The sequence below is a fragment of the Phoca vitulina genome, unplaced genomic scaffold (assembly GCF_004348235.1).
Source record: "Phoca vitulina isolate PV1807 unplaced genomic scaffold, GSC_HSeal_1.0 scaffold1, whole genome shotgun sequence".
Lineage (NCBI taxonomy): Eukaryota > Metazoa > Chordata > Mammalia > Carnivora > Phocidae > Phoca > Phoca vitulina.
In genome coordinates, this window is record NW_022589704.1 from 60,417,040 (window position 1) to 60,443,281 (window position 26,242).

A 26,242-nucleotide genomic window follows, 5' to 3' on the forward strand; every position below is an offset into this window, starting at 1 on the left:
ACCTAACTGACTGAGCCACCCAGGTGCCACCCGCCCCTCTCTCTCTCCCCACCTTGTGACAAATACCAATCTTTACAAATAGGTAGAACTACTTGAAAAAGAAGCTCAAACATTAAAATTGGGTTCAGTGGACCCTGAGGTATTCTGAGAATTAAATACTTGTTCCTCACCCCTGGGCCACAAAGATACTCTGCAGATTCTTCTGTTAATTTTATAGTTTTACTATCATTTTTGCCCTTTAGGCCCCACCTTTTATATAGTATTGATAGGGATCAAGTTTTACTTTTGTCCATCTGGTGAACCAGTTTTCTCCACAGTGCTTCTTTTTTTAAAACATTTTTTTAAAGATTTATTTATTTATTTTAGAGAGAGGGGTGGGGGCAGGGGGAGAGAGAGAATCTCAAGCAGACTCCCCGAGTGTGGAGCCTGCCGCAGGCTTGATTACAAGACCCTGAGATCATGATCTGAGCTGAAATCAAGAGTTGGACATTTAACTGACTGAGCCACCCAGGCGCCCCTCTCCACAGTGCTTTTTAAATCATCCATATTTTCCCACTGATCGGTGATGCTACCTTTATCATATATTAATTTGCCATGTATATATATGGATCTGTCTGAAATTTCTCTTACGTTCCACTGGTCTGTATTCTTGTCCCAGTATCACATTTTATTTATTATTTATTTATTTATTAATTTTTTTTTTTTAAAGATTTTATTTATTTACTTGACAGAGAGATACACAGTGAGAGAGGGAACACAAGCAGTGGGAGTGAGAGAGGGAACACAAGCAGTGGGAGTGAGAGAAGGAGAAGCAGGCTTCCCGCGGAGCAGGGAGCCCGATGCGGGGCTCGATCCCAGGACGCTAGGATCATGACCTGAGCTGAAGGCAGACGCTTAACGACTGAGCCACCCAGGCGCCCCCCAGTATCACATTTTAAAAAAATACTATTGTATTTTTGATATATCTTTTTTATATGGTAGAGCAAGTCTCTTCTTTAATCTTCTTTTATAAAGTTGACTCAGTAAAGCTGACTTAGTTTTTTTATGGTTCTTTATTCCCTCATTTAAAATTTGAGTATCCCTTCATTTGCTTGTTAGCATTTGGGGATTCTTCTGTAATAGCTTATTTGTATCTTTTTCCTTAAAAGATTATCAAATAGAATTCTTATTTTGAGTGCATTGCATTTATAGATTAATTGAGGAGTAGTTAAAATCTTTATAAGATTAGGTTGTCCCATCCAAATACATGAAACGTGTCTCCATTTATTCAGTTCTCCCTATAGAGATCTTAAGAATTTTTGGCTAGTTTTTATGAATTCTTTTGGCTAATTTCTGAATACTTTAGTTTTTGTGGCTAAAGTATTTTTTTTTATTTTCTAGTTGGTTATTGTGGACCTAGGAGGTGTTTGATTTTTATGGTTTGGTCTTATGTGCAGCGGTCTTGCTGTTGGGTCTTTTTTTTTTTTTTTTTTGGTTGTAACAGTTCGTTGATTCTTTAGGCTTCTCTAACCAATAATTATCTTCCAAAAATGACAGTTTTATTTCTTACACCTCACATATATATTTTTTCTTTATATTGGTCATGATCTTCAGAAATGGAAATATTCTATGTTTTGAGCGGTAATTTACACCACATAAACAACTGTCAAATCTAAAAGGAAGGAGAAGCTTAATTTGTAATTTTCAGAATATTGGAAACAACTCAACTAACTGTTCCTCATCTAAGAGAAATGTATTGAAAAGAAGTGTGGTATATACATTTATACAATGAAATACTATTTAGCAATAAAAAGTAAGAGACTGTTGATAATATATAACAACATGGATGCATCTCAGATGAATGGATTATGCTAAAAGAAGTCAGACCCAAAAAACTACATACTACAATACTTACTCCACTTTTTTTTTTTTTATGTAAGCTCTACACCCACTGTGGAGCTCAAACTCCACAACTCTGAGATCAACAGTTACTTGTTCCATTGACTGAGCCAGGAGGGCACCCCACCTTTATTTCCTTTTTAAGACAAGGGTTATTAATTGGGATATTTTGAGCTTTTCTTTTGTTATGGATTTCTAATTTATTGCATTACATTTTGAAAATATAGTTTGTATGACATTAATTCCTGAAATGTGCCCTGTTTTATGAACATTTCATATCTAATAGCTCTTAATTTTATTTGTTCAGATCTTAAATATTTCCTTGTATTGTCAGCTTGACCTTTTTCTGAGTGGCGTATTAAAATCTTCAGCTATATAGGGAATATATATATATGAAACATCAGTGGTATTATAACAGCATTGTATGATGACAGATGGCAGCTACACTTATGACCATAGCATAACATATAGAGTTGTCCAGTCACTATGTTGTACACCTGAAACTGATGTAACATTGCGTGTCAGCTGTGCTTCAATTCATTTAGGAAATCATTGGCTGTGATTATTGATTTATATATTTCAGCTTGTAGTTATCAATATTTGCTTGATACATTTTGAGGCCATATTTTTACATACATACATCTTATTTTGTTCTTTTTATAACCATGTAAATTATTTTTTCATTTAATACTTGTTTTTTTCAAATCTTAAGATTAGTATCATTGGCTTTCTTTTCATTCATATTTGTCTTAGATATATGGGTATATGTTTTTCTATTATTTTTACTCATTTTGTTTTAATTGTATTTCTTGTAGGCCCCATGTCTTTTTTGATAGAATATTAGTGTTTTTACCTCTTAAAAGGTGGGTCTAGTCCATTACATTTTTTGTAATTATTGTTACTTTCTGACTTGCTGTGCTATCTATTGTCTAATGTCTTCTAGTAATATTTCACTTTTATTCCCTTCTACCCCTTGCTTTCCATTGGACAAATGGAGTTTTTCCTGATGTTTTAAAGTTACATATTCTATTTTTAGTATTAGGATGATACTCTATACTCATTTATATATTTATATTAATTGTATATATATACTCAAACTGATACTTACACATTTCTGCAGGATTTCTCACTCCTCCCCCCAATTTTTTTAAACAACTTTTTACTTTTAAAAAATATTATACCTATAGAAAATTGAAAATACTGTACAAAGAATACTTGCATACTCTTTATTTAGATTTAAGAGATGTAAACATTTTTGTGAATTTTTGTGCTCATGTATAGACACATCCCTACCATCTCTCTCTAGTATCACTGTGGTCTCTGCAATGAATGTGAACAGATTTTTCTCCAAGGAGCCCTGCTTCATTTTAGTGGGGAATGGTGCTTAAGAACCAAGCTAGGTATGCTTGTTGTTATGTGGTAGTCTCTTGGAAGAATGTCAGCTAACATAGAAGGGATGCAGAATCAGGAAATGAACATTCAGTATTGCCCAGCATAATTATTAATTAAGGCAGGGATCATCAGTGGTTGTTAAAATCATTTAGTAAAATGTTTTAGAGACCAGTATATTTTCAAGGTCTCAAAGTTTCACCCTGTAGATGAGTTATTTATTACAAAAGAGAAAATGGGTATTTAAAATGGAGAGATGTGTTTTTCACTACCATAATAAGGAAACTCATTTTTTATTGGCAGTGGCACCGACAGTCTGACATTAGGCGCATTCTGAGGTGATGCAACAAGAGGAACACAGATCACCTATAGTTTTCATGGTGGAAATGTTGTTTTTTTTTTCCCCCATGGTGGAAATGTTTGATTTGAATTTAGTCATGAGAAAATACTCCTGCAACATCCTACTGGACAACTGGCCTGGACTCTTTCTTCAAAGTGTTCAGTGCCATGAAGAACAAAGGGAGGCAGAGGGACTTTTGTAGATTGGTTGAGACAAAAGAGACATAGCCAAATTGAATCTGTGAATCCTGATTTGCTCCTGGATTGGGAGAAAAATGGTTATAAAGGATGTTTTTGAGATATTTCAGGAAATTTGAGTATAGACTATATGTTGGATGATGAATTAATTTTGGTTTACTGTTCTTTTTGGATAAGCTTGTATTTTTAAAATATTCATTTAAATTTAAAAATACAGATGAGCTACAGAATGTAAGATAGTGTTGAGCAATGACTGTTATAATGGTTTTATCTAAACTGGTGGTGATAATGTGCCTGTGAAATGCTGTATTATTGTGTAAGCATATTTTAATAATGGTGAACCAGGAGTTTGTAATGTGGAACTTAAAGCACAAGGATTAAATTTCTGATAGTGAAGGTGCTCTGGGAGAGGAGGAATGGGAGAAAGGTAAGAAAATCATCTAGGAGTATAGAGTAAAAAATTGATTACCTATAAGGAAGTATGTTATGTTTGCTTAAAAGTAAAGTAATAAGCACAGGCAACAGAGATACTGTAAATAGAACTTCTAAATTACTGTGACAGCGTGTAGAAGGAGGAATAAAAAGAAACTTCATCCAGTAAAAGTGAGGTAGAGAGAAAGAAGAAACAATTCTAACTATTAATATAATATGGAAGGAATAAAGTCAAGTATATATTATCACAACAAATGAGAATCCATCTATAGGCTGTTGACAAAAAACATCTCCCCAAAATGACAAAGATTGGAAATAACTGGAAAGAAAATATTTCAGGTGATCATAGAGAAGAAGAAAGTAGAATTAAATATAAATTTGAGGTCAGTTTCTCCCTAACTCAGAACCTTCCAAAGACTTCCCATCACATTTAAAATACAGTTCAATGTCTTCATCATGAAAACCTCTGACCTAACTTTAAACTAACTACCCTGTTCAACTAACAACTGTCCCACTACACCTTGTTTTGTAACTTGCTTCAAACATACTTCAAATGTTTGCTCAAGTATTACCTCTTCAAAGAGGCTTTCCCTGTCCACTCTATGTAAGAAGATAGCTATATCACTCTACCTTAACTCTTTAATTTCTTTAAAAGTACTTAATTGGTTCCTTACATAATACTAAATATTTATGTTTGTTTTTTGTCTCTTTCCTTTCTTGTACAGTGTAAGTTCCATGAGCCCGTGGAGTTGTCTTTTTTTCTTCATTGCTATATTTCTAGCACCTGCAACAGTAGTAAGGCCCAAAATAAATATTTTTGAATGCATGAATGAATATCAAATAAACCATTCTTCAGAAACAAAAGCCAGAATGGTATAAAGAGATATTTTTTAAGGACTAATCATCCATAAGGAAGATATGACAATTATAAATTTTTATAGATCAAGCAGGTCTAAAAATACATGGTGAATTTATTAAAATGCAGTTATAATGAGGGCTTTTAATATAATTATTTTAAATTTTGTCTGTTTAAATATATATAAAACAGCAGGCTATACAAGATTTACTATTTGCACAATATAATCTATAGGGTTGATTTGATAGGTATACATACACATACAATAGTCAGTCCTCTTTATTCAGGGATTCTGTAATTGCAAATTCACCTACATGCTCAAATTTATTTGTAACCTCAAAATCAATACTCAGATTGCTTTTGCTGGTCATTCAAGGGCCTGTGCATGTGCAATGTTGAAAAATTTGAGTCGTTGGAGGCTGAATAAAGGAACATTCTGCCTGTGTGTCTCAGCTCTCCTAGTTTAAACAAGTGTTCTTTTCACAGTTTACTTAGTGCCATGTTTTTCACTTTTTTGTGATTTTTATTGGTGATTTTGCTCTTTAAAATGGCCCCCAAGGTTAGTAGTGCTGAGGTGCTGTCTAGTGTTCTGAGCACAAGAAGGCTGTGAGGTGCCTTAGGGAGAAAATGTGTGTTCTATAAGCTTTGTTCAGTCATGAGTTGTAGTGCTATTGGCTATGAATTCAGTGTGAATGAGTCAACAATAGATATTAAATAAGGCATCTTAAAACAAACACACTTTTATACAGAACAAGGTTATATATTAATTGGTTAACAAAAAATGTGATGCAAAACTTGCAGGACCATAACTGTGTATTTCCCTGAGGCGATGATTTAGCAGCATTCACTAATTCAGTGTTTGCAGCTAATAACAAAACTCGGAGAGAGAGAAAACTTTTATTCTATCTATGCCACTTTTATCTTATCCCAAGCCTGCTTCACCTGTTTATTTTTTACTTGCCCCAGATCCTTGTGGCATGAGTTTTGTGGCTCTGTTGTAGGATTACAGATAGAAGGTAAAGGTAAATATTATAAAGGGTACTGATGTAAAAGTTATTGTGTAGCTGTCATGTTGGGAAAAGGAGCTAAATGTAAAGATATATTTTTTATTTTACATAGTGAGGAATCACACATGGTTGAAAGAATTTAAAAATTGTGTATTTTTGGTAAGGTAACTATTTGAAGAATTTAAAATAAAAAAGATAAATATATCAGGAAGAAGGGGACGCTGTGGTGCCAGTGAACTAAATTCTTCATCTTTCAGGGCTCATGGGTGGCTCCGTTGGTTAAGCGTCTGCCTTTGGCTCAGGTCATGATGCCAAGGTCCTGGGATCGAGCCCCGAGTCTTGCTCTCTGCTTAGTGGGGATCTTGCTTCTCCCTCTCCTGCTCCCCCTGCTTGTGCTCTCTCTGTCTCTGTCAAATAAATAAAATCTTAATAAATAAATTCTTCATCTTTCATGGCAAAGTCAATAAAGAATTTTTTGAAATATAGTACATAATAGAATACTCTGCACCTGTTTGAAAGAAAGGACTTAGCAAAGGAAAAAAGAAGTTAAGAATCTATTATATATTGATTTGGAATATTCCAGCCTGTATTAAGAGAAAAGAAAGCAATGCAGGACAGTCTGCATAATGTTATTTTTTTGAATAAGAAGGGAGGAACCAAGTTTGTATACTTCATTTGTTAGTGTAAACATATAGCCTCTAGAAAGATAATAAACAAAGTGAGGTAGCCTATTTGTATTGCCTATTCAAAAATTTCATTAAAAACAGTTTTTTAAAAAGTGGTCACCTCTGAATATTGGGACTGGTGTGGGAGGGAGAAATTTATATTTTTGTAATGAAATTTTTTTCCATGTGCCTATGTTGCTTTTATATTTTAAGAAATGTCCTATGAGTGTTTGCCCCCCCCCAAAATCTATTTTTGGAAGGCATCAGAAGTCTGAGTGTGTGCTTGCATGTGTATATAACTGTGTATCTGATAATATAAATGATTATGTACTAGGTTTTTTAAAAATTTTTTATTGTTATGTTAATCACCATACATTACATCATTAGTTTTTGATGTAGTGTTCCATGATTCATTGTTTGTGCATAACACCCAGTGCTCCATGCAGAGCGTGCCCTCTTTATTGTTTTTTTTATATATCTTTTTATTGTTATGTTAATCCCCATACATTACATCATTAGTTTTTGATGTAGTGTTCCATGATTCATTTTTTGTGTGTAACACCCAGTGCTCCATGCAGAACGTGCCCTCTTTAATACCCATCACCAGGCTAACCCATCCTCCCACCCCCCTCCCCTCTAGAACCGTCAGTTTGTTTTTCAGAGTCCATCGTCTCTCATGGTTCTTCTTCCCCTCCGATTTCCTCCCCTTCATTCTTCCCCTCCTACTATCTTCTTTTTTCTTTTTTCTTTTTTTTTTAAAGATTTTATTTATTTATTTGACAGAGAGAGACACAGTGAGAGAGGGAACACAAGCAGGAGGAGTGGGAGAAGGAGAAGCAGGCTTCCCCACTGAGCAGGGAGCCCGATGTGGGGCTCGATCCCAGGACCCTGGGATCATGACCTGAGCCGAAGGCAGACGCTTAACGACTGAGCCACCCAGGCGCCCCCTTTTTTATTTTTTCTTAACATATATTGCATTATTTGTTTCAGAGGTACAGATCTGTGATTCAACAGTCTTGTACAATTCATAGCGCTCACCATAGCACATACCCTCCCCAATGTCTATCACCCAGCCACCCCATCCCTCCCACCCCACCCCCCACTCCAGCAACCCTCAGTTTGTTTCCTGAGATTAAGAATTCCTCATATCAGTGAGGTCATATGATACATGTCTTTCTCTGATTGACTTATTTCACTCAGCATAACACCCTCCAGTTCCATCCACGTCATTGCAGATGGCAAGATCTCATTCCTTTTGATGGCTGCATAATATTCCATTGTATATATATACACCACATCTTCTTTATCTCTTCATCTGTCGATGGACATCTTGGCTCTTTCCACAGTTTGGCTATTGTGGACATTGCTCCTATAAACATCAGGGTGCACGTACCCCTCCGGATCCCCACATTTGTATCTTTGGGGTAAATACCCAGTAGTGCAATTGCTGGATTGTATGGTAGCTCTATTTTCAACTTTTTGAGGAACCTCCATATTGTTTTCCAGAGTGGTTGCACCAGCTTGCATTCCCACCAACAGTGTAGGAGGGTTCCCCTTTCTCCGCATCCCCGCCAACATCTGTCGTTTCCTGACTTGTTAATTTTAGCCATTCTGACTGGTGTGAGGTGGTATTTCATTGAGGTTTTGATTTGGATTTCCCTGATGCCAAGCGATGTTGGGCACTTTTTCATGTGTCTGTTGGCCATTTGGATGTCTTCTTTGGAAAAATGTCTGTTCATGTCTTCTGCCCATTTCTTGATTGGATTATTTGTTCTTTGGGTGTTGAGTTTAAGAAGTTCTTTATAGATTTTGGATACTAGCCCTTTATCTCATATGTCATTTGCAAATATCTTCTCCCATTCTGTCTGTTGTCTTCTGGTTTTGTTGACTGTTTCTTTTGCTGTGCAAAAGCTTTTTATCTTGATGAAGTCCCAATAGTTCATTTTGCCCTTGCTTCCCTTGCCTTTGGCGATGTTTCTGGAAAGAAGTTGCTGTGGCTGAGGTCGAAGAGGTTGCTGCCTGTGTTCTCCTTTAGGATTTTGATGGACTCCTGTCTCACACTTAGGTCTTTCAACCATTTGGAGTCTATTTTTGTGTGTGGTGTAAGGAAATGGTCCAGTTTCATTCTTCTGCATGTGGCTGTCCAATTTTCCCAACACCATTTGTTGAAGAGACTGTCTTTTTTCCACTGGACACTCTTTCCTGCTTTGTCGAAGATTAGTTGACCTTAGAGTTGAGGGTCGATTTCTGGGCTCTCTATTCTGTTCCATTGACCTCTGTGTCTGTTTTTGTGCCAGTACCATACTGTCTTGATGATGACAGCTTTGTAATAGAGCTGGAAGTCTGGAATTGTGATGCCGCCAGGTTTGCTTTTCTTTTTCAACACTCCTCTGGCTATTCGGGGTCTTTTCTGGTTCCATACAAATTTTAGAATTATTTGTTCCATTTCTTTGAAAAAAGTGGATGGTATTTTGATGGGGATTGCATTGAGTCTGTAGATTGCTCTAGGTAGCATTGACATCTTCACAATTATTTGTTTTTCCAGTTCATGAGCATGGAACATTTTTCCATTTCTTTGTGTCTTCCTCAGTTTATTTCATGAGTATTTTATAGTTTTCTGAGTACAGATCCTTTGCCTCTTTGGTTAGATTTATTCCTAGGTGTCTTATGGTTTTGGGTGCAATTGTAAATGGGATCGACTCCTTAATTTCTCTTTCTTCTCTCTTATTGTTGGTGTATAGGAATGCCACTGATTTCTGTGCATTGATTTTCTATCCTGCCACTTTACTGAAGTCCTGTATGAGTTCTAGCAGTTTTGGAGTGGAGTCTTTTGGGTTTTCCACATAAAGTATCTTATCATCTGCAAACAGTGAGAGTTTGACTTCTTTGCTGATTTGGATGCCTTTTATTTCTTTTTGTTGTCTGATTGCTGTGGCTAGGACTTCTAATACTATGTTGAATAGCAGTGGTGATAGTGGACATCCCTCCCGCGTTCCTGACCTTAGGGGGAAAGCTCTCAGTTTTTCCCCATTGAGAATGATATTCGCTGGGGGTTTTTCATAGATGGCTTTTATGATATTAAGGTATGTACCATCTATTCCTATACTCTGAAGAGTTTTGATCAAGAAAGGATGCTGTACTTTGTCAAATGCTTTTTCTGCATCTTTTGAGAGGATCATATGATTCTTGTTCTTTCTTTTGTTAACGTATTGTATCACGATTGATTTGCAGATGTTAAACCAACCTTGCAGCCCAGGGATAGATCCCACTTGGTCATGGTGAATAATACTTTTAATGTACTGTTGGATCCTATTGGCTAGTATTTTGGTGAGAATTTTTGCATCCGTGTTCATCAAGGCTGTAATTCTCCTTTTTGATGGGGTCTTTGTCTGGTTTTGGGATCAAGGTAATGCTGGCCTCATAAAACGAGTTTGGAAGTTTTCCTTCCATTTCTATTTTTTGGAACAGTTCCAGACGAATAGGTATTAATTCTTCTTGAAATGTTTGGTAGAATTCCCCTGGGAAGCCATCTGGCCCTGGGTTTTTGTTTGTTGGGAGATTTTTGATGACTGTTTCAATTTCCTTAGTGGTTATGGGTCTGTTCAGGTTTTCTGTTTCTTCCTGGTTCAGTTTTGGTAGTTGATACATCTCTAGGAATGCGTCCATTTCTTCCAGGTTATCTAATTTGCTTGCATAGAGTTGCTCATAATATGTTCTTATAATTGTTTGTATTTCTTTGGTGTTGGTTGTGATCTCATGATTTTGTTGATTTGGGTCATTTCTCTTTTCTTTTTGATAAGTCTGGCCGGGGGTTTATCAATCTTGTTAATTCTTTCCAAGAACCAGCTCCTTGTTTTGTTGATCTGTTCTCCTGTTCTTTTGGTTTCTATTTTATTGATTTCTGCTCTGATCTTTATTATTTCTCTTCTCCTGCTGGGTTTAGGCTTTATTTGCTGTTTTTTTCTCTAGTTCCTTTAGGTGTAGGGTTAGGTTGTGTACTTTGAGACTTTTCTTGTTTCTTGAGAAAGGCTTGTATTGCTATATACTTTCCTCTTAGGACTGCCTTTGCTGCATCCCAAAGATTTTGAACAGTTGTGTTTTCATTTTCATTGGTTTCCATGAATTTTTAAAATTCTTCTTTAATTTCCTGGTTGACCCATTCATTCTTTAGTAGGATGCTCTTTAGCCTCCATGTATTTGAGTTCTTTCCGACTTTCCTCTTGTGATTGAGTTCTAGTTTCAAAGCATTGTGGTCTGAAAATATGCAGGGAATAATCCCAGTCTTTTGGTACTGGTTGAGACCTGATTTGTGACCTAGGATGTGATCGATTCTGCAGAATGTTCCATGGGCACTAGAGAAGAATGTGTATTCTTTTGCTTTGGGGTGGAATTTTCTGAATATGTCTGTGAAGTCCATTTGGTCCAGTGTGTCATTTAAAGTCTTTATTTCCTTGTTGATCTTTTGCTTAGATGATCTGTCCATTTCAGTGAGGGGGGTGTTAAAGTCCCCCACTATTGTTGTATTGTTGTCATTGTGTTTCTTTGCTTTTGTTATTAATTGCCTTATATAACTGGCTGCTCCCATATTAGGGGCATAGATATTTACAATTGTTAGATCCTCTTGTTGGATAGGCCCTTTAAGTAGGATTTGTGTCCTTCCTCATCTCTTATTACAGTCTTTGGTTTAAAATCTAATTTGTCTGATATAAGGATTGCCACCCCAGCTTTCTTTTGGTGTATATTAGCATGGTAAATGGTTTTCCACCCCCTCACTTTCAATCTGGGGGTGTCTTTGGGCCTAAAATGAGTCTCTTGCAGAGAGCATATCGATGGGTCTTCTTTTTTAAAATCCAATCTGATAGCCTTTGTTTTGATTGGGGCATTTAGCCCATTTACATTCAGGGTAACTATTGAAAGATACAGATTTAGTGCCATTATATTGCCTGTAAGGTGACTGTTACTGTATATTGTCTGTGATCCTTTCTGGTCTATGTTGCTTTTAGGCTCTCTCTTTGCTTAGAGGACCCCTTTCAATATTTCTTGTAGAGATGATTTCGTGTTTGCAAATTCCTTTAGTTTTTGTTTGTCCTGGAAGCTTTTTATCTCTCCTTCTATTTTCTATGACAGCCTAGCTGGATATAGTATTCTTGGCTGCATATTTTTGTTGTTTAGTGCTCTGAATGTATCACGCCAGTCCTTTCTGGCCTGCTAGGTCTCTGTGGTTAGGTCTGTTGCCAATCTAATGTTTCTACCACGGTAGGTTACAGATCTCTTGTCCCGAGCTGCTTTCAGGATTTTCTCTTTGTCTCTGAGACTTGTAAGTTTTACTAATAGATGTCGGGGTGTTGACCTGTTTTTATTGATTTTGAGAGGGGTTCTCTGTGCCTCCTGGATTTTGATGCCTGTTTCCTTCCCCAAATTAGGGAAGTTCTCTGCTATAATTTGCTCCAATATACCTTCTGCCCCTCTCTCTCTTTCTTCTTCTTCTGGGATCCCAATTATTCTAATGTTGTTTCGTCCTATGGTATCACTTATCTCTCGAATTCTGCCCTCGTGATCCAGTAGTTGTTTCTCTCTCTTTTTCTCAGCTTCTTTATTTTCCATCATTTGGTCTTCTATATCACTGATTCTCTCTTCTGCCTCATTTATCCTAGCAGTTAGTGCCCCCATTTTTGATCGCACCTCGTTAATAGTCTTTTTGATTTCAACTTGGTTAGATTTTAGTTCTTTTATTTCTCCAGAAAGCGTTTCTCTAATAACTTCCATGCTTTTTTCAAGCCCAGCTAGTGTCTTTAAAATCATCATTCTGAGCTCTAGGTCCGACATCGTAATAATGTCCGTATTGAGTAGGTCCCTGGCAGTCAGTACTTCCTCTTGTTCTTTTTGTTGAGGTGATTTTTTCCATCTTGTCATTTTGTCCAGAGGAGAATAGATGAATGAGAGAACAAAATGCTAACAGGGTAACAACGTCCCCAGAAAATATACTCTAAACAAATCAGAAAAGACCTGAAACCGGGGGAAAAGAAAGGGAAAGAAAGAAAAAAGAAAAAGGTAAAAACAAACAAAAACAGAACAAAACAAAAATACAGAATATGATCAAATATGATCAGGCTGGTGCATAGATCAGTGCCACAAACTAGATTTTGGGTGTATTTTGGTCTGTTAGAAGAAAGTGTCTCCCAAAATTTTAAAGAAAAATTTATATATGTACAAAAATAAGGGTTGATACAATGAAGGGATGGAATATGATTGTAAAGATGAAAATTATAAAAAATTTTATAACAGGAATTGATAAGAAGTTGTTTGAAAAAAGAAGGAAGAGGATTTAAAAAAAAAAGGGAGAGAATGTGATCAGGCAGGAGACTAGAACAAAGCGATACACTAGAGATTTAGGGTATATTTTTATTTGTTAGAAGAAACTGTATCTCAAAATTTTAAAGAGAGAACAACTTATATATATATGCCAAAAATAAGGGTAACTACTATGAAGGGATAGAATAGGACTCTAAAAATGAAAAATAAAATTGTTTTTTAAAAAAGGGATTGATAAGATGTTTGAAAAAGGGAAAAAGAAAAATTCAAAAAAAAAAAGTTTAAAAAAAAATTAACTTTGAAAGACTAAAGAATCATGGTAAAAAAAGCGATGGATTCTATGTGCAGTATTCCCCTAGCTCTGGCGTTCTGCCGTTCTCATTTGTCGGTAAACTTGGTCTTGGCTGGCTATTCTTGCTGATCTTCTGGGGGAGGGGCCTGTTGCCGTGGTTCCCAAATGTCTTTGCTGGAGGCGGAATTGCCCTGCCCCTGCGCGTCTGGGCTAAGCAATCTGCTCGGATATGCTCTTGGGAGCTTTTGTTCCCTGCAAGCTTTCAGTGCAGCTTTGGAGGACGAGAGTGAAAATGGCGGCCTCCCTCTCCGCCCTGGAGGAGCTGAGAACTCGGGGCCCCACTCCTTGGTGAGCCCCAGAGAAAAGCAGTCAGTCACTCCCGTCTGCCTGGTCTCTGGCCCTACTCCGTGCTCACCTGGCCTGTGACCGCGCGTTTCTATCTCTGGCGCACGACCCCATGTGGAGTCTCCAAACCCAGCAGATCCCTGCGGTGTGCTCCCGCGCCGCTCCTCCCGGGTGAGGATGGGGAGTCTCCCTGGATCTGCCGCTTGTTGGGTCCCTGCTGGAGGAGCAGTGGCCCGACTGTGCCCCGGATCACAGTTTATGGCAACCCCGAGCTGAGAGCCCGCGCCTCAGCTCCGTCTCTGCAGCCGGCTTCCCCGCTCTGATACCTGGGAGCTCTGCCGCACTCAGGCACCCCCGGTCTTTCTGTGACCCCGAGGGTTCTGAGACCACACTGTCCCGCGAGGGTTCCACCCCTTGCTTAGCCACTGGAGCAGCGTCCCTCAGCGGAGCGGACTTCTAAAAGTTCCGTTTTTGTGCTCTGGGACTCTGTCACTTTCCAGAAACAGCTGACGTAGGCCCCCTCCCCCGCCGTCTCTCTTCCCCAAATATCACCTCGGATTCACTTCTCCGCACGTCCTACCTTCCAGAAAGTGGTCGCTTTTCTGTTCAGAGTGTTGTTGCTATTCTTTTCTTCGATCTCCTGTTGAGTTCGTAGGTGTTCAGAATGGTTTGATCTCTATCCAGCTGAATTCCTGAGACCAGATGAAATCCAGGTCTCCTACTCCGTCCCCATCTTGCTCCGCCCTGTGTAGGAAGTTTTATCAAGCTTTCTTACCCCCTCTGTGCTCCTTTCTCCTCAATAATTTGAAACTTTTATAATCTTTTTGTATTGAGATACAGTTCATATGCCATAAAATTGATCCATTTTAAAGTGTACATTTTAGGGGTTTTTAGTATATCACTAAGTTGTGCAGCTATCACCACTGTCTAATTCCAGAATATTTTTATCACCCCGAAAAGAAACCCCATACACATTAGCAGCAACATCCCATTCTCCTGCTCTCCTACCCCACACTTTAGCCCTGGCAACCATTTGTCTGTTATCTGTCTCTATGGATTTGCCTCTTCTGAACATTTCATATAAATGGATTCATACAAATATGCAACTTTGTTTTCCCTGGAGTTTATGGTTGAGTTATGTCTTTAAAGTATTCAGTGGAAGCATCCAATACTTTCCAGCAGAGATGTACAAATCTCTCATTATTTTCAAATAGAAGTTGTTCTTAATTTTTTTCTTATTTTTCTTTAGATATCCTCCCTGAGGTTTTGTTGTTCTGTTCTTCTTTAGGATAGTTGTTCTCTCTTTCTACTGGATGCCTGTCATCTTGGAATTTCCCTTCTTGACTATCATGGGAATTCCTTTTGTGTCTGTCCTGTGTTTGAGCTCTGCTTCCTGTATGCCATCTCTTTCTCTTTCTTGGTTTATTCCTTTGCTTTGGTGGAACAGATTGTCTCGTTATTTCCTGAGGAAAGGTAAATGAATAGTTACATTTTTGGGACCTTGCATATTTTCCTCCTCCCCTTGGTTGTCTGCATATAGAATTCTAGGTTGGAAATCGTTTTATTAGAATTTTGAAGGTATTGTTCCATTGCCCTCTAGCTTGCAAAGTTACTGCTGAACATTCCAATACCATTCTGATTCCTGATCCTTTGTGAGTTACCTGTTTATTCTTCCCTAAAAGCTTTTAGGATCTTCTTTTTAATCCCTGTCATTTAAAATATTTTATTATGATGGGCCTTGGTGTGGGTCTTCTTGAACCAGTATACTTGGTCCAAAGTATGCCCTTCAGTCCTGGAACCAACATATAGTTAACTTGAATTAAAAAAAAAAAAAAAAAAAGCATGTCCTTCAATGCAGAAACTCATGCTTTCCAGTTCTAGAAAAGAAAAGTTTTCTTGAATTACTTCTTTGATAATTTCCCCACCTGGATTTTCTTACTCTTTTTTTCTGGAACTCTCATTATTTGGACCAAGACCTCTTGAACTGATTCTAGTTTTCTTTTTTTTTTTTTTTTTGGTCTCTTTCTGGGAATATTTCTTCAACTTTATCTTTGAATCCATACATTTTTTTTTTCTTTTTATTTTAGCTATTATATTTTCTTTTTCCAGTTTTTTTTTTTTCCTTTTTTTGGTCGTGGTTCTCTAAATGTTTCATTTTTATAGTTTGATATTATTAGGATATTTAGTAATGGTTTTATTTTTGTTTGAAGTTTTTTTTGTGCTCCCTTGGTTGTCTTTATTTCTTATGGACTTGTTTTAACTTTTTGTTTGTATTTCTTCAGATATGTGGTGCTGTTGGGCTTTGTTGATATACATGCATTAGGCGCTGAACACTTTTTGGAAGCTTTGTATAAGTAGGTAGGGCTTATTGACCAATAGCTTTTGCATAAGATGACATGGCTGGGTCATTTTTCTGAGAGATTTTCGATTCCTCCTATGTATAAGTCTTATATCTTGAGATGCTCTGCTTTCCTAGGGAGAAATTATATAGTTTTCTATCTGTGGAGTATGTTTGGGTACTAAGTGTCTGGAATTGAGCATGGAAAGGGGGTAAGGGTCTCTTCAGTTAGTGTGTAGACTTGCTTTTAGTACCTTCTATTTCCTCACTGTGCCTTACGTGCCTCAATCCATAGTTCTGTCTCACATTTCCAGAGGTTAAATCTGGCCTGTAATAATTTTCACAACAAGATAGTAGTCAGTCATATCCTTTTGTCCTTACATATACAATATGTTCTCTTTTTCTGGCGGCTTTCAAGATTTTTTTCTTTTTCTTTCTTTTTATGTATTTTTCTGAAAGATTTTATTTTTAAGTAATCCCTACACCTAACATGGGGCTTGAACTCACAACCCTGAGATCAGGAATTGCACACTCCACCAACTGAGCTGTTCGGGTGCCCCCCAATTTTTTTCTTTTTAAAAAATTTTTAGTGGATTAATTTTTTATTGATGTATAATTGCCATGTAACATTATATTAGTTTCGTTGTACAACATAATTCCATATTTGTATATATTGCAAAATGATCACCACAGTAAGTCTAGTGAATATGTCACCACCCAGTTACAATTTTTTTCTTGTGATGAGAACTTTTAAGATTTAATCTCTTAGCAGTTTTCATGTATGCAATATAGTATTATTAACTATAGTCACCATAGTGTCATTTATGTTATCCCAGCACTTATTTATGTTGTAACTGGAAGTTTGTATCTTTTGACTTCTTTTATCCATTTCACCCACCGCAGCCCCCCTGCTTCTGGCAACTACTAATCTATTCTCTGTGGCTGTGTGCTTGGGTTTTGTTTTTTTGTTTGTTTGTTTTTAAGGTTCCACATATAAGTGAGATCATAAACTTTTGTCTTTCTTTGACTTATTTCACCTAGTATAATGCTGTCAGGGTCCATCCATGTTGTTGCAAATGGCAAGATTTCCTTCTTTTTTTATGGCTAATATTCCCTTGTATGTATGTATACCACATTTTCTTTATCCAGTCCTCCATTGATGGTCACTTAGGTTGCTTCCATGTCTTGGCTATTGTAAATAATGCTGTAGTGAACATAGGGTGCAGATATCTTTTTGAATTAGTGTTTGATTTTCTTTGGATGAATACCTAGAAGTGGAATTGCTGGGTCATATGGTAATTGTATTTTTGATATTTTTGAGGAACCTCCATACTGGTTTTTTTTTTTTTAAGTTTATTTAAGTAATCTCTATACCCAGCATGGGGCTCCAGCTCATGCCCCCGAAACCTAGAGCCACATGCTCCACCAACTGAGCCAGCCAGGTACCCTGCTCTATGCTGTTTTCCATAGTGGCTGTACCAGTATACATTCTCGCCAATAGTGGCCAAGGGGTCCCTTTTCTCCACATCCTTGCCAACACCCTATTTTTTATCTTTTAAATAATAGCAATTCTAATAGGTGTGAGGTGTTATCGTATTGTACTTAGATATGGTTTTCTTTGTACTTCTGCTTGGAGGAATCGTTGAGCTGCTTCAATCTGTAAATTTATGTCTTTAACCAAATTTTAGAATTTTCAGGCTATTCTTCAAATATTTTTTGTGCCCATTTTTCTCTCCTGTGACTCCAAATACATGTATGTTAGACTGCGACAGTGTCCAACAGACAGCTTTTTTTTTTTTTTTAAAGATTTTATTTATTTGACAGAGAGAGAGGCAGTGAGAGAGGGAACACAAGCGGGGGAAGCAGGAGAGGGAGAAGCGGGGAGCCCAATGCGGGGCTCGATCCTAGGACCCTGAGGTCGTGACCCCAGCCGAAGGCAGACGCCCAACGACTGAGGCACCCAGGCGCCCCCAGACTACTCTTTTTCAATATTTTTTTCTCTGTATTTTTTAGTTTGAATAATTTTCTTAGCTCTGTCTTCAGTACTTTCTCCATTTTGATGTTAAGCCCATCCATTGAATTTTTTTATTTTAGAGAGTGAATTTTTCAGTCATGGGATTTACATTTGGTTCTTTTTTTATATTTTTATTTCTTTTCTGAAATTTCCAATTTGTCCATTTATTGCAAGTATATTCTCTTTTGTCATCTTGAGCATACTTAGAGTAGCTGCTTTGAGATCTTTGCTAATTTCAATATCTGAGTGACTTATGGTTGATCTCTTTTGGTTGTCTTTTTTTTTGAATATGTGTCACATTTTCTTCTTTCTTTGAGAATGTTTAGAAATTTTGTATTTCATTCTTCACATTGTGAATAACACATTGTAATGACTCTGGGATTTGGTATATTCTTTTGGAGAGTGTTGATTTTTTGGTTATTATTTGTATTATTAGAAAACAATTAACTTGGCTGGACTAAACTCCAAGCTATTTCTCCTCACAGAGGATGGTGGCTGACTACTCTGCTCAATTGTTTAAGTATTTGGACTGCTTAGAGTGTTTCACCCATGTATATATTAATGATCAGCCATAGACATGGGTAGAGTTAATATGCAGAATATGGAACTCTTGTTTTTGCAGTTGATTTCCAGTATATGCCCTCTCACTTTCTGACTGGTGCAGTAGCTCTAAACTCTGGTCTTTCAAGCCAGTAAGACTGCATATTTTGATCCAAATTCAAGCTGCTCCATGCTGCTCAGACTAGGGACCTTTCTTCAGGCAAAAGCTGTAAAAACACCGAGTTCTATTCCCTTTTTCCAAATGTTGTCTCCTATCCAAATTCTGCCTACTTTTGGTTGCTCTCAAGTGCCTTCAGGTAGTTGGTTTTTGTTTTTGTTTTTGTTTTTTTAAGATTTATTTATTTTAAGATTTTATTTAAGAGAGAGTGCATGTGTGAGAGAGCACATGAGCAGGGGAGAAGGGCAGAGGGAGAGGGAGAAGCAGACTCCCCGTTGAGCGGGGAGCCTGATATGAGGCTCGATCCTAGGATCCTGGGATCATTACCTGAGCTGAAGGCAGATGGTTAAACGACTGAACCACCCAGGCGCCTCTAAGATTTATTTATTTCAGAGAGAGAGAGAGTGAGCATGCACGAGCACTTGGGGGAGAGGCACAGGGAGAGGGAGAGAGAGTCTTAAGCAGACTGTGCTGAGCATAGAGTCTGACACGGGGCTCAGTCTCACAGCCTGGAGATCATGACCTAAGCTGAAACCTAGAGTCAGATGCTTAACCGACTGTGCCACCCAGGTGCCCCCACGTAGTTGTTTTTTATATTTTTTTCCAGAATATATAGTTATCTGTGGGAATATTGGTATGATGAGATATTCTATTACTTGTGATAGAATATTATATTTTTTGTTTTAAAAGGTAAAAATACTTCATGAATATATATTGATACCTCCAATTCAAATCAGAACTAACAAGTTTTTTTGTTATGTCTCTTCTTCTATACTAAGAGTTGTGGTTCTCAAGGACATAAAGCAGATGATAGAATTAGAATGTCACATAATTATTTACTCCTTTCTTCATCTTACAGCAGTCTGAGTAACAATAGTTATACTGTTACAGTGACCAAAGTGATTACTGAAAACAGTTAAATTTTTTTTTGCTTGTGCTTTCCATAAACTTCCATCTCCTATTTTAAAAAATATTTTATTATTAACAATTTTGCATACATTTAGCCATTATTTATACTCTCTTCCATGTACTTCTCATTTAATCTTTTTTTTTTTTTTTTTTTTTTTTTTTAGGACTGTATTTATTTATTAGAGAGACAGCGAGAGCAGGAACACAAGCAGGGGGAGTGGGAGAGGCAGAAGCAGGCTTCCTGCTGAGCAGGGAGCCCGAGGCAGGGCTCAATCCCAGGACCCTGAGATCATGACCTGAGCCAAGGGCAGATGCTTAATGACTGAGCCACCCAGGCGCGCCAATCTTTACCAACAAGTAGATCATATTATTGCTTGCTGTTAGTTCTTAGGTAGGTTCTTTTTGGTTATCTAACACTTATTCTCTAGGTTCTTTTGGAAGGCTCGTAGGAGCCGTATTTCCTGATCTCCAGCATTTGGTAACAGTTTATCTGTGCCTTCTATGTGTTCAAGAGCAATTTTACTGAATATAAAACACTTCATTTATATTTTCTTGAGTATCTTAAATATATTACTCCATTTTCTTCTGGCATATAGTGTTGCCTTGGAAAAGTTTGATGTTGGCTTTCTGGGTTGGTATTAGGTGTACGTCATGCTTTTTCAGTCAGCAGTTTCAAAAAACTTTTAATTTTCAAGGGCATTTTCTTGCATTATAGCTTTCACTATTTTTTTATGGTAGTGGTCTTTAAAGACTTCTTTTACTTGAATGTTGAATTTTTATTGCTTCATTAGTTGTTGCCTTCTCTTTTATCCCTTCATTTGGATAAATGTTCAGTGGATATATGTTGTATGTGTTTTCTCTCAAGTTCATTCAGGCTTAGTCTTCATTTCTGAAACTTTTTCCCCCCCCATTTCTGATGTTTTCCTGAGTTTTGTTAACCTAAACCTGAGTTTTTTGAAATTTGGTTTATGTTGTTCTTTCATGTCTTGAGTCATTTTTGTAATGTTTTTTATCTCATTTTAAAATAGTAGGTTACAATTTTCACCTATTTTATGGGTGTGTGTTCTTGGTGTGGTTTCATTATTAGGATGTTATTACGTATCTTCTTTTTTTTCTTTTTTTCTTTCCTTATAATAACTTCATGGGATTGACCTAATCATTTTCTGTTGTTTACATTTTTGTGGTTTAGAATGGCTTTTCTTACAGAGCTCCTTCTGCTATTGTTTTAGGGCACTCTTCAGAAGTGTGGCATTTGCTTTCTGAAATTTCTAGGCTTTGCTCCCTTCCTTGCTTTTATCTGAATATTCTCCTTCCTTTATCTTCATTGTACCAGTTGTGCTCAATAGAGGCTAGATTGTTGCAACTAGTTCATAGAGGCTAGATTGCTCCAACTTCTTCAGAGTTCACCATGGACCTCTTATATACTAAATCATTATTTGAAAGGAGAAACCCTTTGAGTTAGAGCTTTTGTACTCAAATTGCTATTTTCAGTGTCTCTATTCTCAGATCTGACAGATACTCTGTTTCCTTTTGCTTCCTCTCATATGACACAGGTCCTGTGGTTATTGGTGATTTGTCTCCACCTGCTATCTGGGGGGAACTCATGGAGATTCCTTGTCAGCCAGTTTTGTTGTAAATGTTGTCTGTTGGTTTGGGGTTTGTATTTTTATCTGAGGATTTAGGGATGCTCAAAAATATTGGCGTGGCCTCTGTTTTCCCTGAATCTAATTTACCACTTGTTAATTGCTGTTTATGGTTTGTTTTGTTTCAAGTTTGATAATCTTGCTCTAATTAGATTATACCTTCCTCCAGATAGTGCTGGAATATTAATCAGTTCGAGTCCTGGTTTATGTTGAAAACAGCCTTTAGGTTGTCCAGCATAGTACTAGACATGTATCTAATGACTCAGAGTCATCAGTTTAGAAGTTAGCCTAAGGGTAATTGTAGGCCAATTTCCAACCTTTTAATAGTGGGATTAGCACCTACTCTTATCTTTTTTCCCCCATTCCAGAACTTTGTTTTTTGTTTTTTAAATTTAAATTCAGTTAATTAACATATAATGCATTATTAGTTTCAGAGGTAGAGATCATTGATTCATCAGTCTTATATAACACCCAGTACTCGTTATATCACGTGCCTGCCTTGATGTCCATCACTCAGTTACCCCATCTCTCCCACCCTTCTCCCCTCCAGCAACCCTCAATTTGTTTCCTATGATTAAGAGTCTCTTATGGTTTGTTTCCCTCTCTGATTTCGTCTTGTTTTATTTTCCCTCCCTTCCCTTATGATCCTTTGTTTTGTTTCTTAAATTCCATATATGAGTGAGATTGTTTGATAATTGTCTTTCTCTGATGACTTATTTCACTTAGCGTATAATACCCTCTAGTTCCATCCACGTTGTTCCAAATGGCAAGATTTCTTTTTTTTTGATGACTGAGTAGTATTCTAGTGTGTGTGTGTGTGTGTGTGTGTACACACACACACATCTTTATCCATTCATCTTTCGATGGACATCTGAGCTCTTTCCATAGTTTGGCTATTGTGGACATTGCTGCTATAAACATTGGGGTGCAGATGCCCCTTTGAATCACTACATTTGTATCTTCGGGGTAAATACCTGGTGGTAGCACCTACTCTTAAGTTGCAGGAAAACAGGGATATCAGGTGGCCTGCCTGTACACGAAGGTCATTCATGCATCATCTTTCATGTGTATGCCATAGCATGTCATCCTCTGATCTAAACATTACTGGAAGACATTGATTTGTTACTGATGGTCCAAAAAGTCTACAAAATAATGAGCATCATAGAAACATATTGGAAACATAGCTGATGTCATCCTACAAAATGATAGCTCATTTCTCTTGGTCACTGTCTAAAAATAATGGAAAGGAAATGTAGAAACTCTTGGGTGAAGCAATTAAAATGGTAGAGATGGTAAAAGATTTTCTTGAAAGACTAAACCAAAACAAACAAAAAACCAGGGATTGTCCAGTTTGTTAATATAAAGAGAGGCAGAGGGGTGTGGATGGGATATGATAGAATTTGATGAGATTGTGAAGGGAATTAAGGAGCACAAATAATACTTTTGGTTAAAGGAAGCATCAGTTTTTATGTATTGGGTTGTAATTTTAGGGATCTTGTTATCCTAGTAATAGCCCAGTTCCTTTGCTCCTGAATTTGGTATTCTAAAAAATCAGCTAAAACAACTCAGTTCCTGAAACACAGATCTTTATTGATTTGGTAAAACTTTCCAAGATATTTGTAGTGTTAAGTAATTGATATTTCTTATTTTTAAGATTTATTTATTTATTTTAGAGAGAGCATACACGAGAGGGGCAGAGGGAAAGGCAGAGAGAATCTCAAGCAGACACCGGGCTGAGCACAGAGCCTGACACAGGGCTTGAACTTATGACCCTGAGATCAGGACCCTAGCCGAAACCAAGAGTTGGTCACTTAACTGACTCTGCCACCCATGCACCCTGATATTTCTTATTTTTACTTCATTTAACTTCCTTACTTAAAGGAATCATACTTTATTTTCATTTATGAATGTAGATTATTTACCTTATAGTATGTTTCATCTAAAATTACTCCTAATTTTTACCTTTTTAAAAATTTTTAACAGGCCTCAACAAATAATGAAAGTTCTAATCACAGTTTTGGAAGCTTGGGATCTTTAAGTGACAAAGAATCTGAGGTAAGTAACTTCATTTTAAATATGGTGCTATTAAAGTAAAAGCTGGAATCACCTTTTTTCTTTTAATAGTTTTTCCTCCTGCCCCCAACCCCCCCCCAGCAATCCTTGTGGTAAAGGTTAATGCTAAAGTTTTTGGTAGGAACATTTTGTTCTGCCTTATGAAGCACAGTATTCAGACTGAAGACTATTTGGCATTAGAAAGAAAATATAGTTTCTTTGGTGACGTAGTTGAATTTCTACATTAGTGGTATAGATGTTCTTAATGGAAGACAGTTACTAGCCATTCATAATTCTAGTAGGCGAAAGTGGTTTTTGAACTGTGTTTACAGTTTTCTATTATTTTTTGTTATACTTCCCTCTTAGCTTGGTTCTGAGTAAGGGTTTGTTTACTTTCTGAGATGTAGATAATACATTTTTTTCTTTTTGAAATTTCTTGTCGAATTTCATGCCGTTGGTTTTCATTTTTCATATTTAAAAATATCTGGAAAATCCTCTCTCCTCCCACCCACTTACCGACCCCACTAAGAACATACATGGAATTTTACAAGTAGGTATTTAGATCCATGGTACAGTTAACATTGAGCATGATACACTTGATGGCATCTGTTTGAAATATGTATACAGGAAGTTCTTTGGGTTTTAGCATTCACTTGATGCTGTAACATCACTTTTTGTGGCTACAACCTTACAATATGTCCTTTGCTCAGATTATAGACTTCTGTTACTTTTCAATGCATGCGTGTGTGTGTGTGTGTGTGTGTGTGTGTTTGTGTGTGTGTTTTCCCTTCAATGTTAACTTGTTTCTCTTTGATCCATTTTGGTCTTTTTTCTACTTGGGTTAGTATAGATATATCCCCTTGATAACACCAGTAGGTCTAGCACTCAGTAACTCTTAGCCATTTGGTTTTGGTGTTCAGTGGAAAGAGAATATCAAAGGTGGCATTTTTTTAAGTCCTGTGTTACTGAAAGCATCTAGGAATCTCTCTAGGTAGACAGTTTTGTGCAGTACTGTGCAGGCACCCTGACACTCCAAAGGAGTGTGGCATAGGGTTTTCACTCATCAGGCTTTCCCTTCCACAGAGACAACTGGCAGGCAGCTGAAAGGACTGTGCAAGTGACGGGACTTTATCCGCAGTAGGTTCCCTTGAGGTAAGCGTTAGTAGCCCCTGTAGTACCAGATTATCACAGTTTAGTTTTTTTTTCAAATTAGCACACTTATATTAAGTCCTTAAAAATTGTAGGTTTAGATTTAGTCAAAGTACAGCTTTTTAGAAACTATCAAGAATGTTTTCACTTTATATCTCCTGGACTTTGGAACATTTCTTGATATTTCCACATTTTGGTCTATTTAGTAACTTCACATGCCTTTCCTTTCATAGGCTGTTATGTTACGAAGGGCAATAAAATAATTTTAGATATTTCCCTTTTCTTTTCACCAAATCTGATGTTTTTGACAGATTTTTTATAGCAAAACATAGTAAAAGTTAGATCATCTGTAACAGGTATTTCTGTGTTCTTTATAGTCTCCCAATATAAGCTGTAGATGCAGCTTTAATTTTTTCAAAGGAATCAGTCTATAAGAAAGTACCACTTCCCTTTAAAGAATTCCAAGAATCACTTTTGATTGTATTTTTAGTTAAAAAAAAAATTTTTTTTTTAAGACCATACTGTAATTTACAGTGAAGTACAATTCGGTTAAGCATTGCATATACTTTGCTTAATTTGTATAGAAATTTTGATATTTGAAGCATTTATAGAAAATCTTAAAAATTTGGGGGCTTTTGCTGGTCTGTGTTCAGCATCAAGAATTTTTACAAATTGTTAAGTCAAGTGGCACAGTATTTTGGAAATGACTACAGCTTATACATTTTCCTTAAGATTTGAAGAAGCAATTTTTTTGTCTTATCATTTAAGAAGCTACTTATCTGGAAAATGATTTCCAGGTTTTATTTCTATACTAGATACTTTAACAAATTTCCTTGGGGTGAAATTTTACACACCTCAAAATACAGGTATTTGTCGATCATTATGTGAAGTTGTGAAGTTGTGGGCGTGAACAATTATAGGGTCAAGTACTACTTTCTTTCCTGGTGCACCAGTAGTAAAGTTTATGTAGTATTGTTCTCTGATGTCATTTTATTCTTTTGGTACTCCGTCCCCTGATCCATTACATTTTCTTAAATAATAGTTTTTGTTTATATGAAAAATAGTACTGAAGGTTTATTTAAAAAAAAAAATAGCTTTTCTCTCCACCTCACTCTTCATTCTTTCAGCTCTTCTTCTTGGTATTTATTTCCACATTTTAATATAAATAATATGCATATCTTAGCTTTTGTTTCTTCAGTTGGGCATTTTCCTCCCACCCAGTACTCTTTCAGATGCCCAGAACTCCTCTGTTTTCTAGCTTTTTACTTTTAAAACTGAAAAGCATCTGATATTCACTGTTAAACTCCTTTGAATCTACTTCAATTAAAATTTTTCATTTCAGTTTATATATGAATTACTTCTTATATGGATTTGCCTTTTATTTCTAAATGTAGAATTGTAGAACAGAAAGGTTTTTCCCTTTGTTAATGAAATTGCCTAGTTGGTAGGAAGGTGTCAGTCCTGTTTTTGCTTCATTTTACATCATTCTAGGTCTGTTCAGTATGTTCCAAAAATTTACTGTGTTTTCAGTAAGCATTTATTACATATGTGTTATCTTCTAGCCTCTGTGCCCAAGCAAAGAGAATATAAAAAAATGAATACAGTGCAATCCCTACCTTCACATGAGATCACTGTCTAGTAGGACAGACAAACTGCTTCATAAACAGTGTAGACTATGCTATAATAGATGTAAGCACAAGGTACTA

The 26,242-nt window shown here is 36.8% G+C and overlaps 1 protein-coding gene across 4 annotated transcripts in view; it reads left to right on the plus strand.

Moving 5' to 3' along the window:
* The window catches only part of TLK1 (tousled like kinase 1), a 154,127-nt gene that overhangs the window by 50,912 nt on the left and 76,973 nt on the right, over positions 1–26,242 (plus strand). For all 4 annotated transcript variants that reach the window (XM_032408318.1, XM_032408322.1, XM_032408325.1 and 1 more), the window contains one exon: positions 23,319–23,390. In XM_032408318.1, the coding sequence (XP_032264209.1) occupies positions 23,319–23,390 (72 nt within the window). The remainder of the gene's footprint in view (positions 1–23,318; positions 23,391–26,242) is intronic.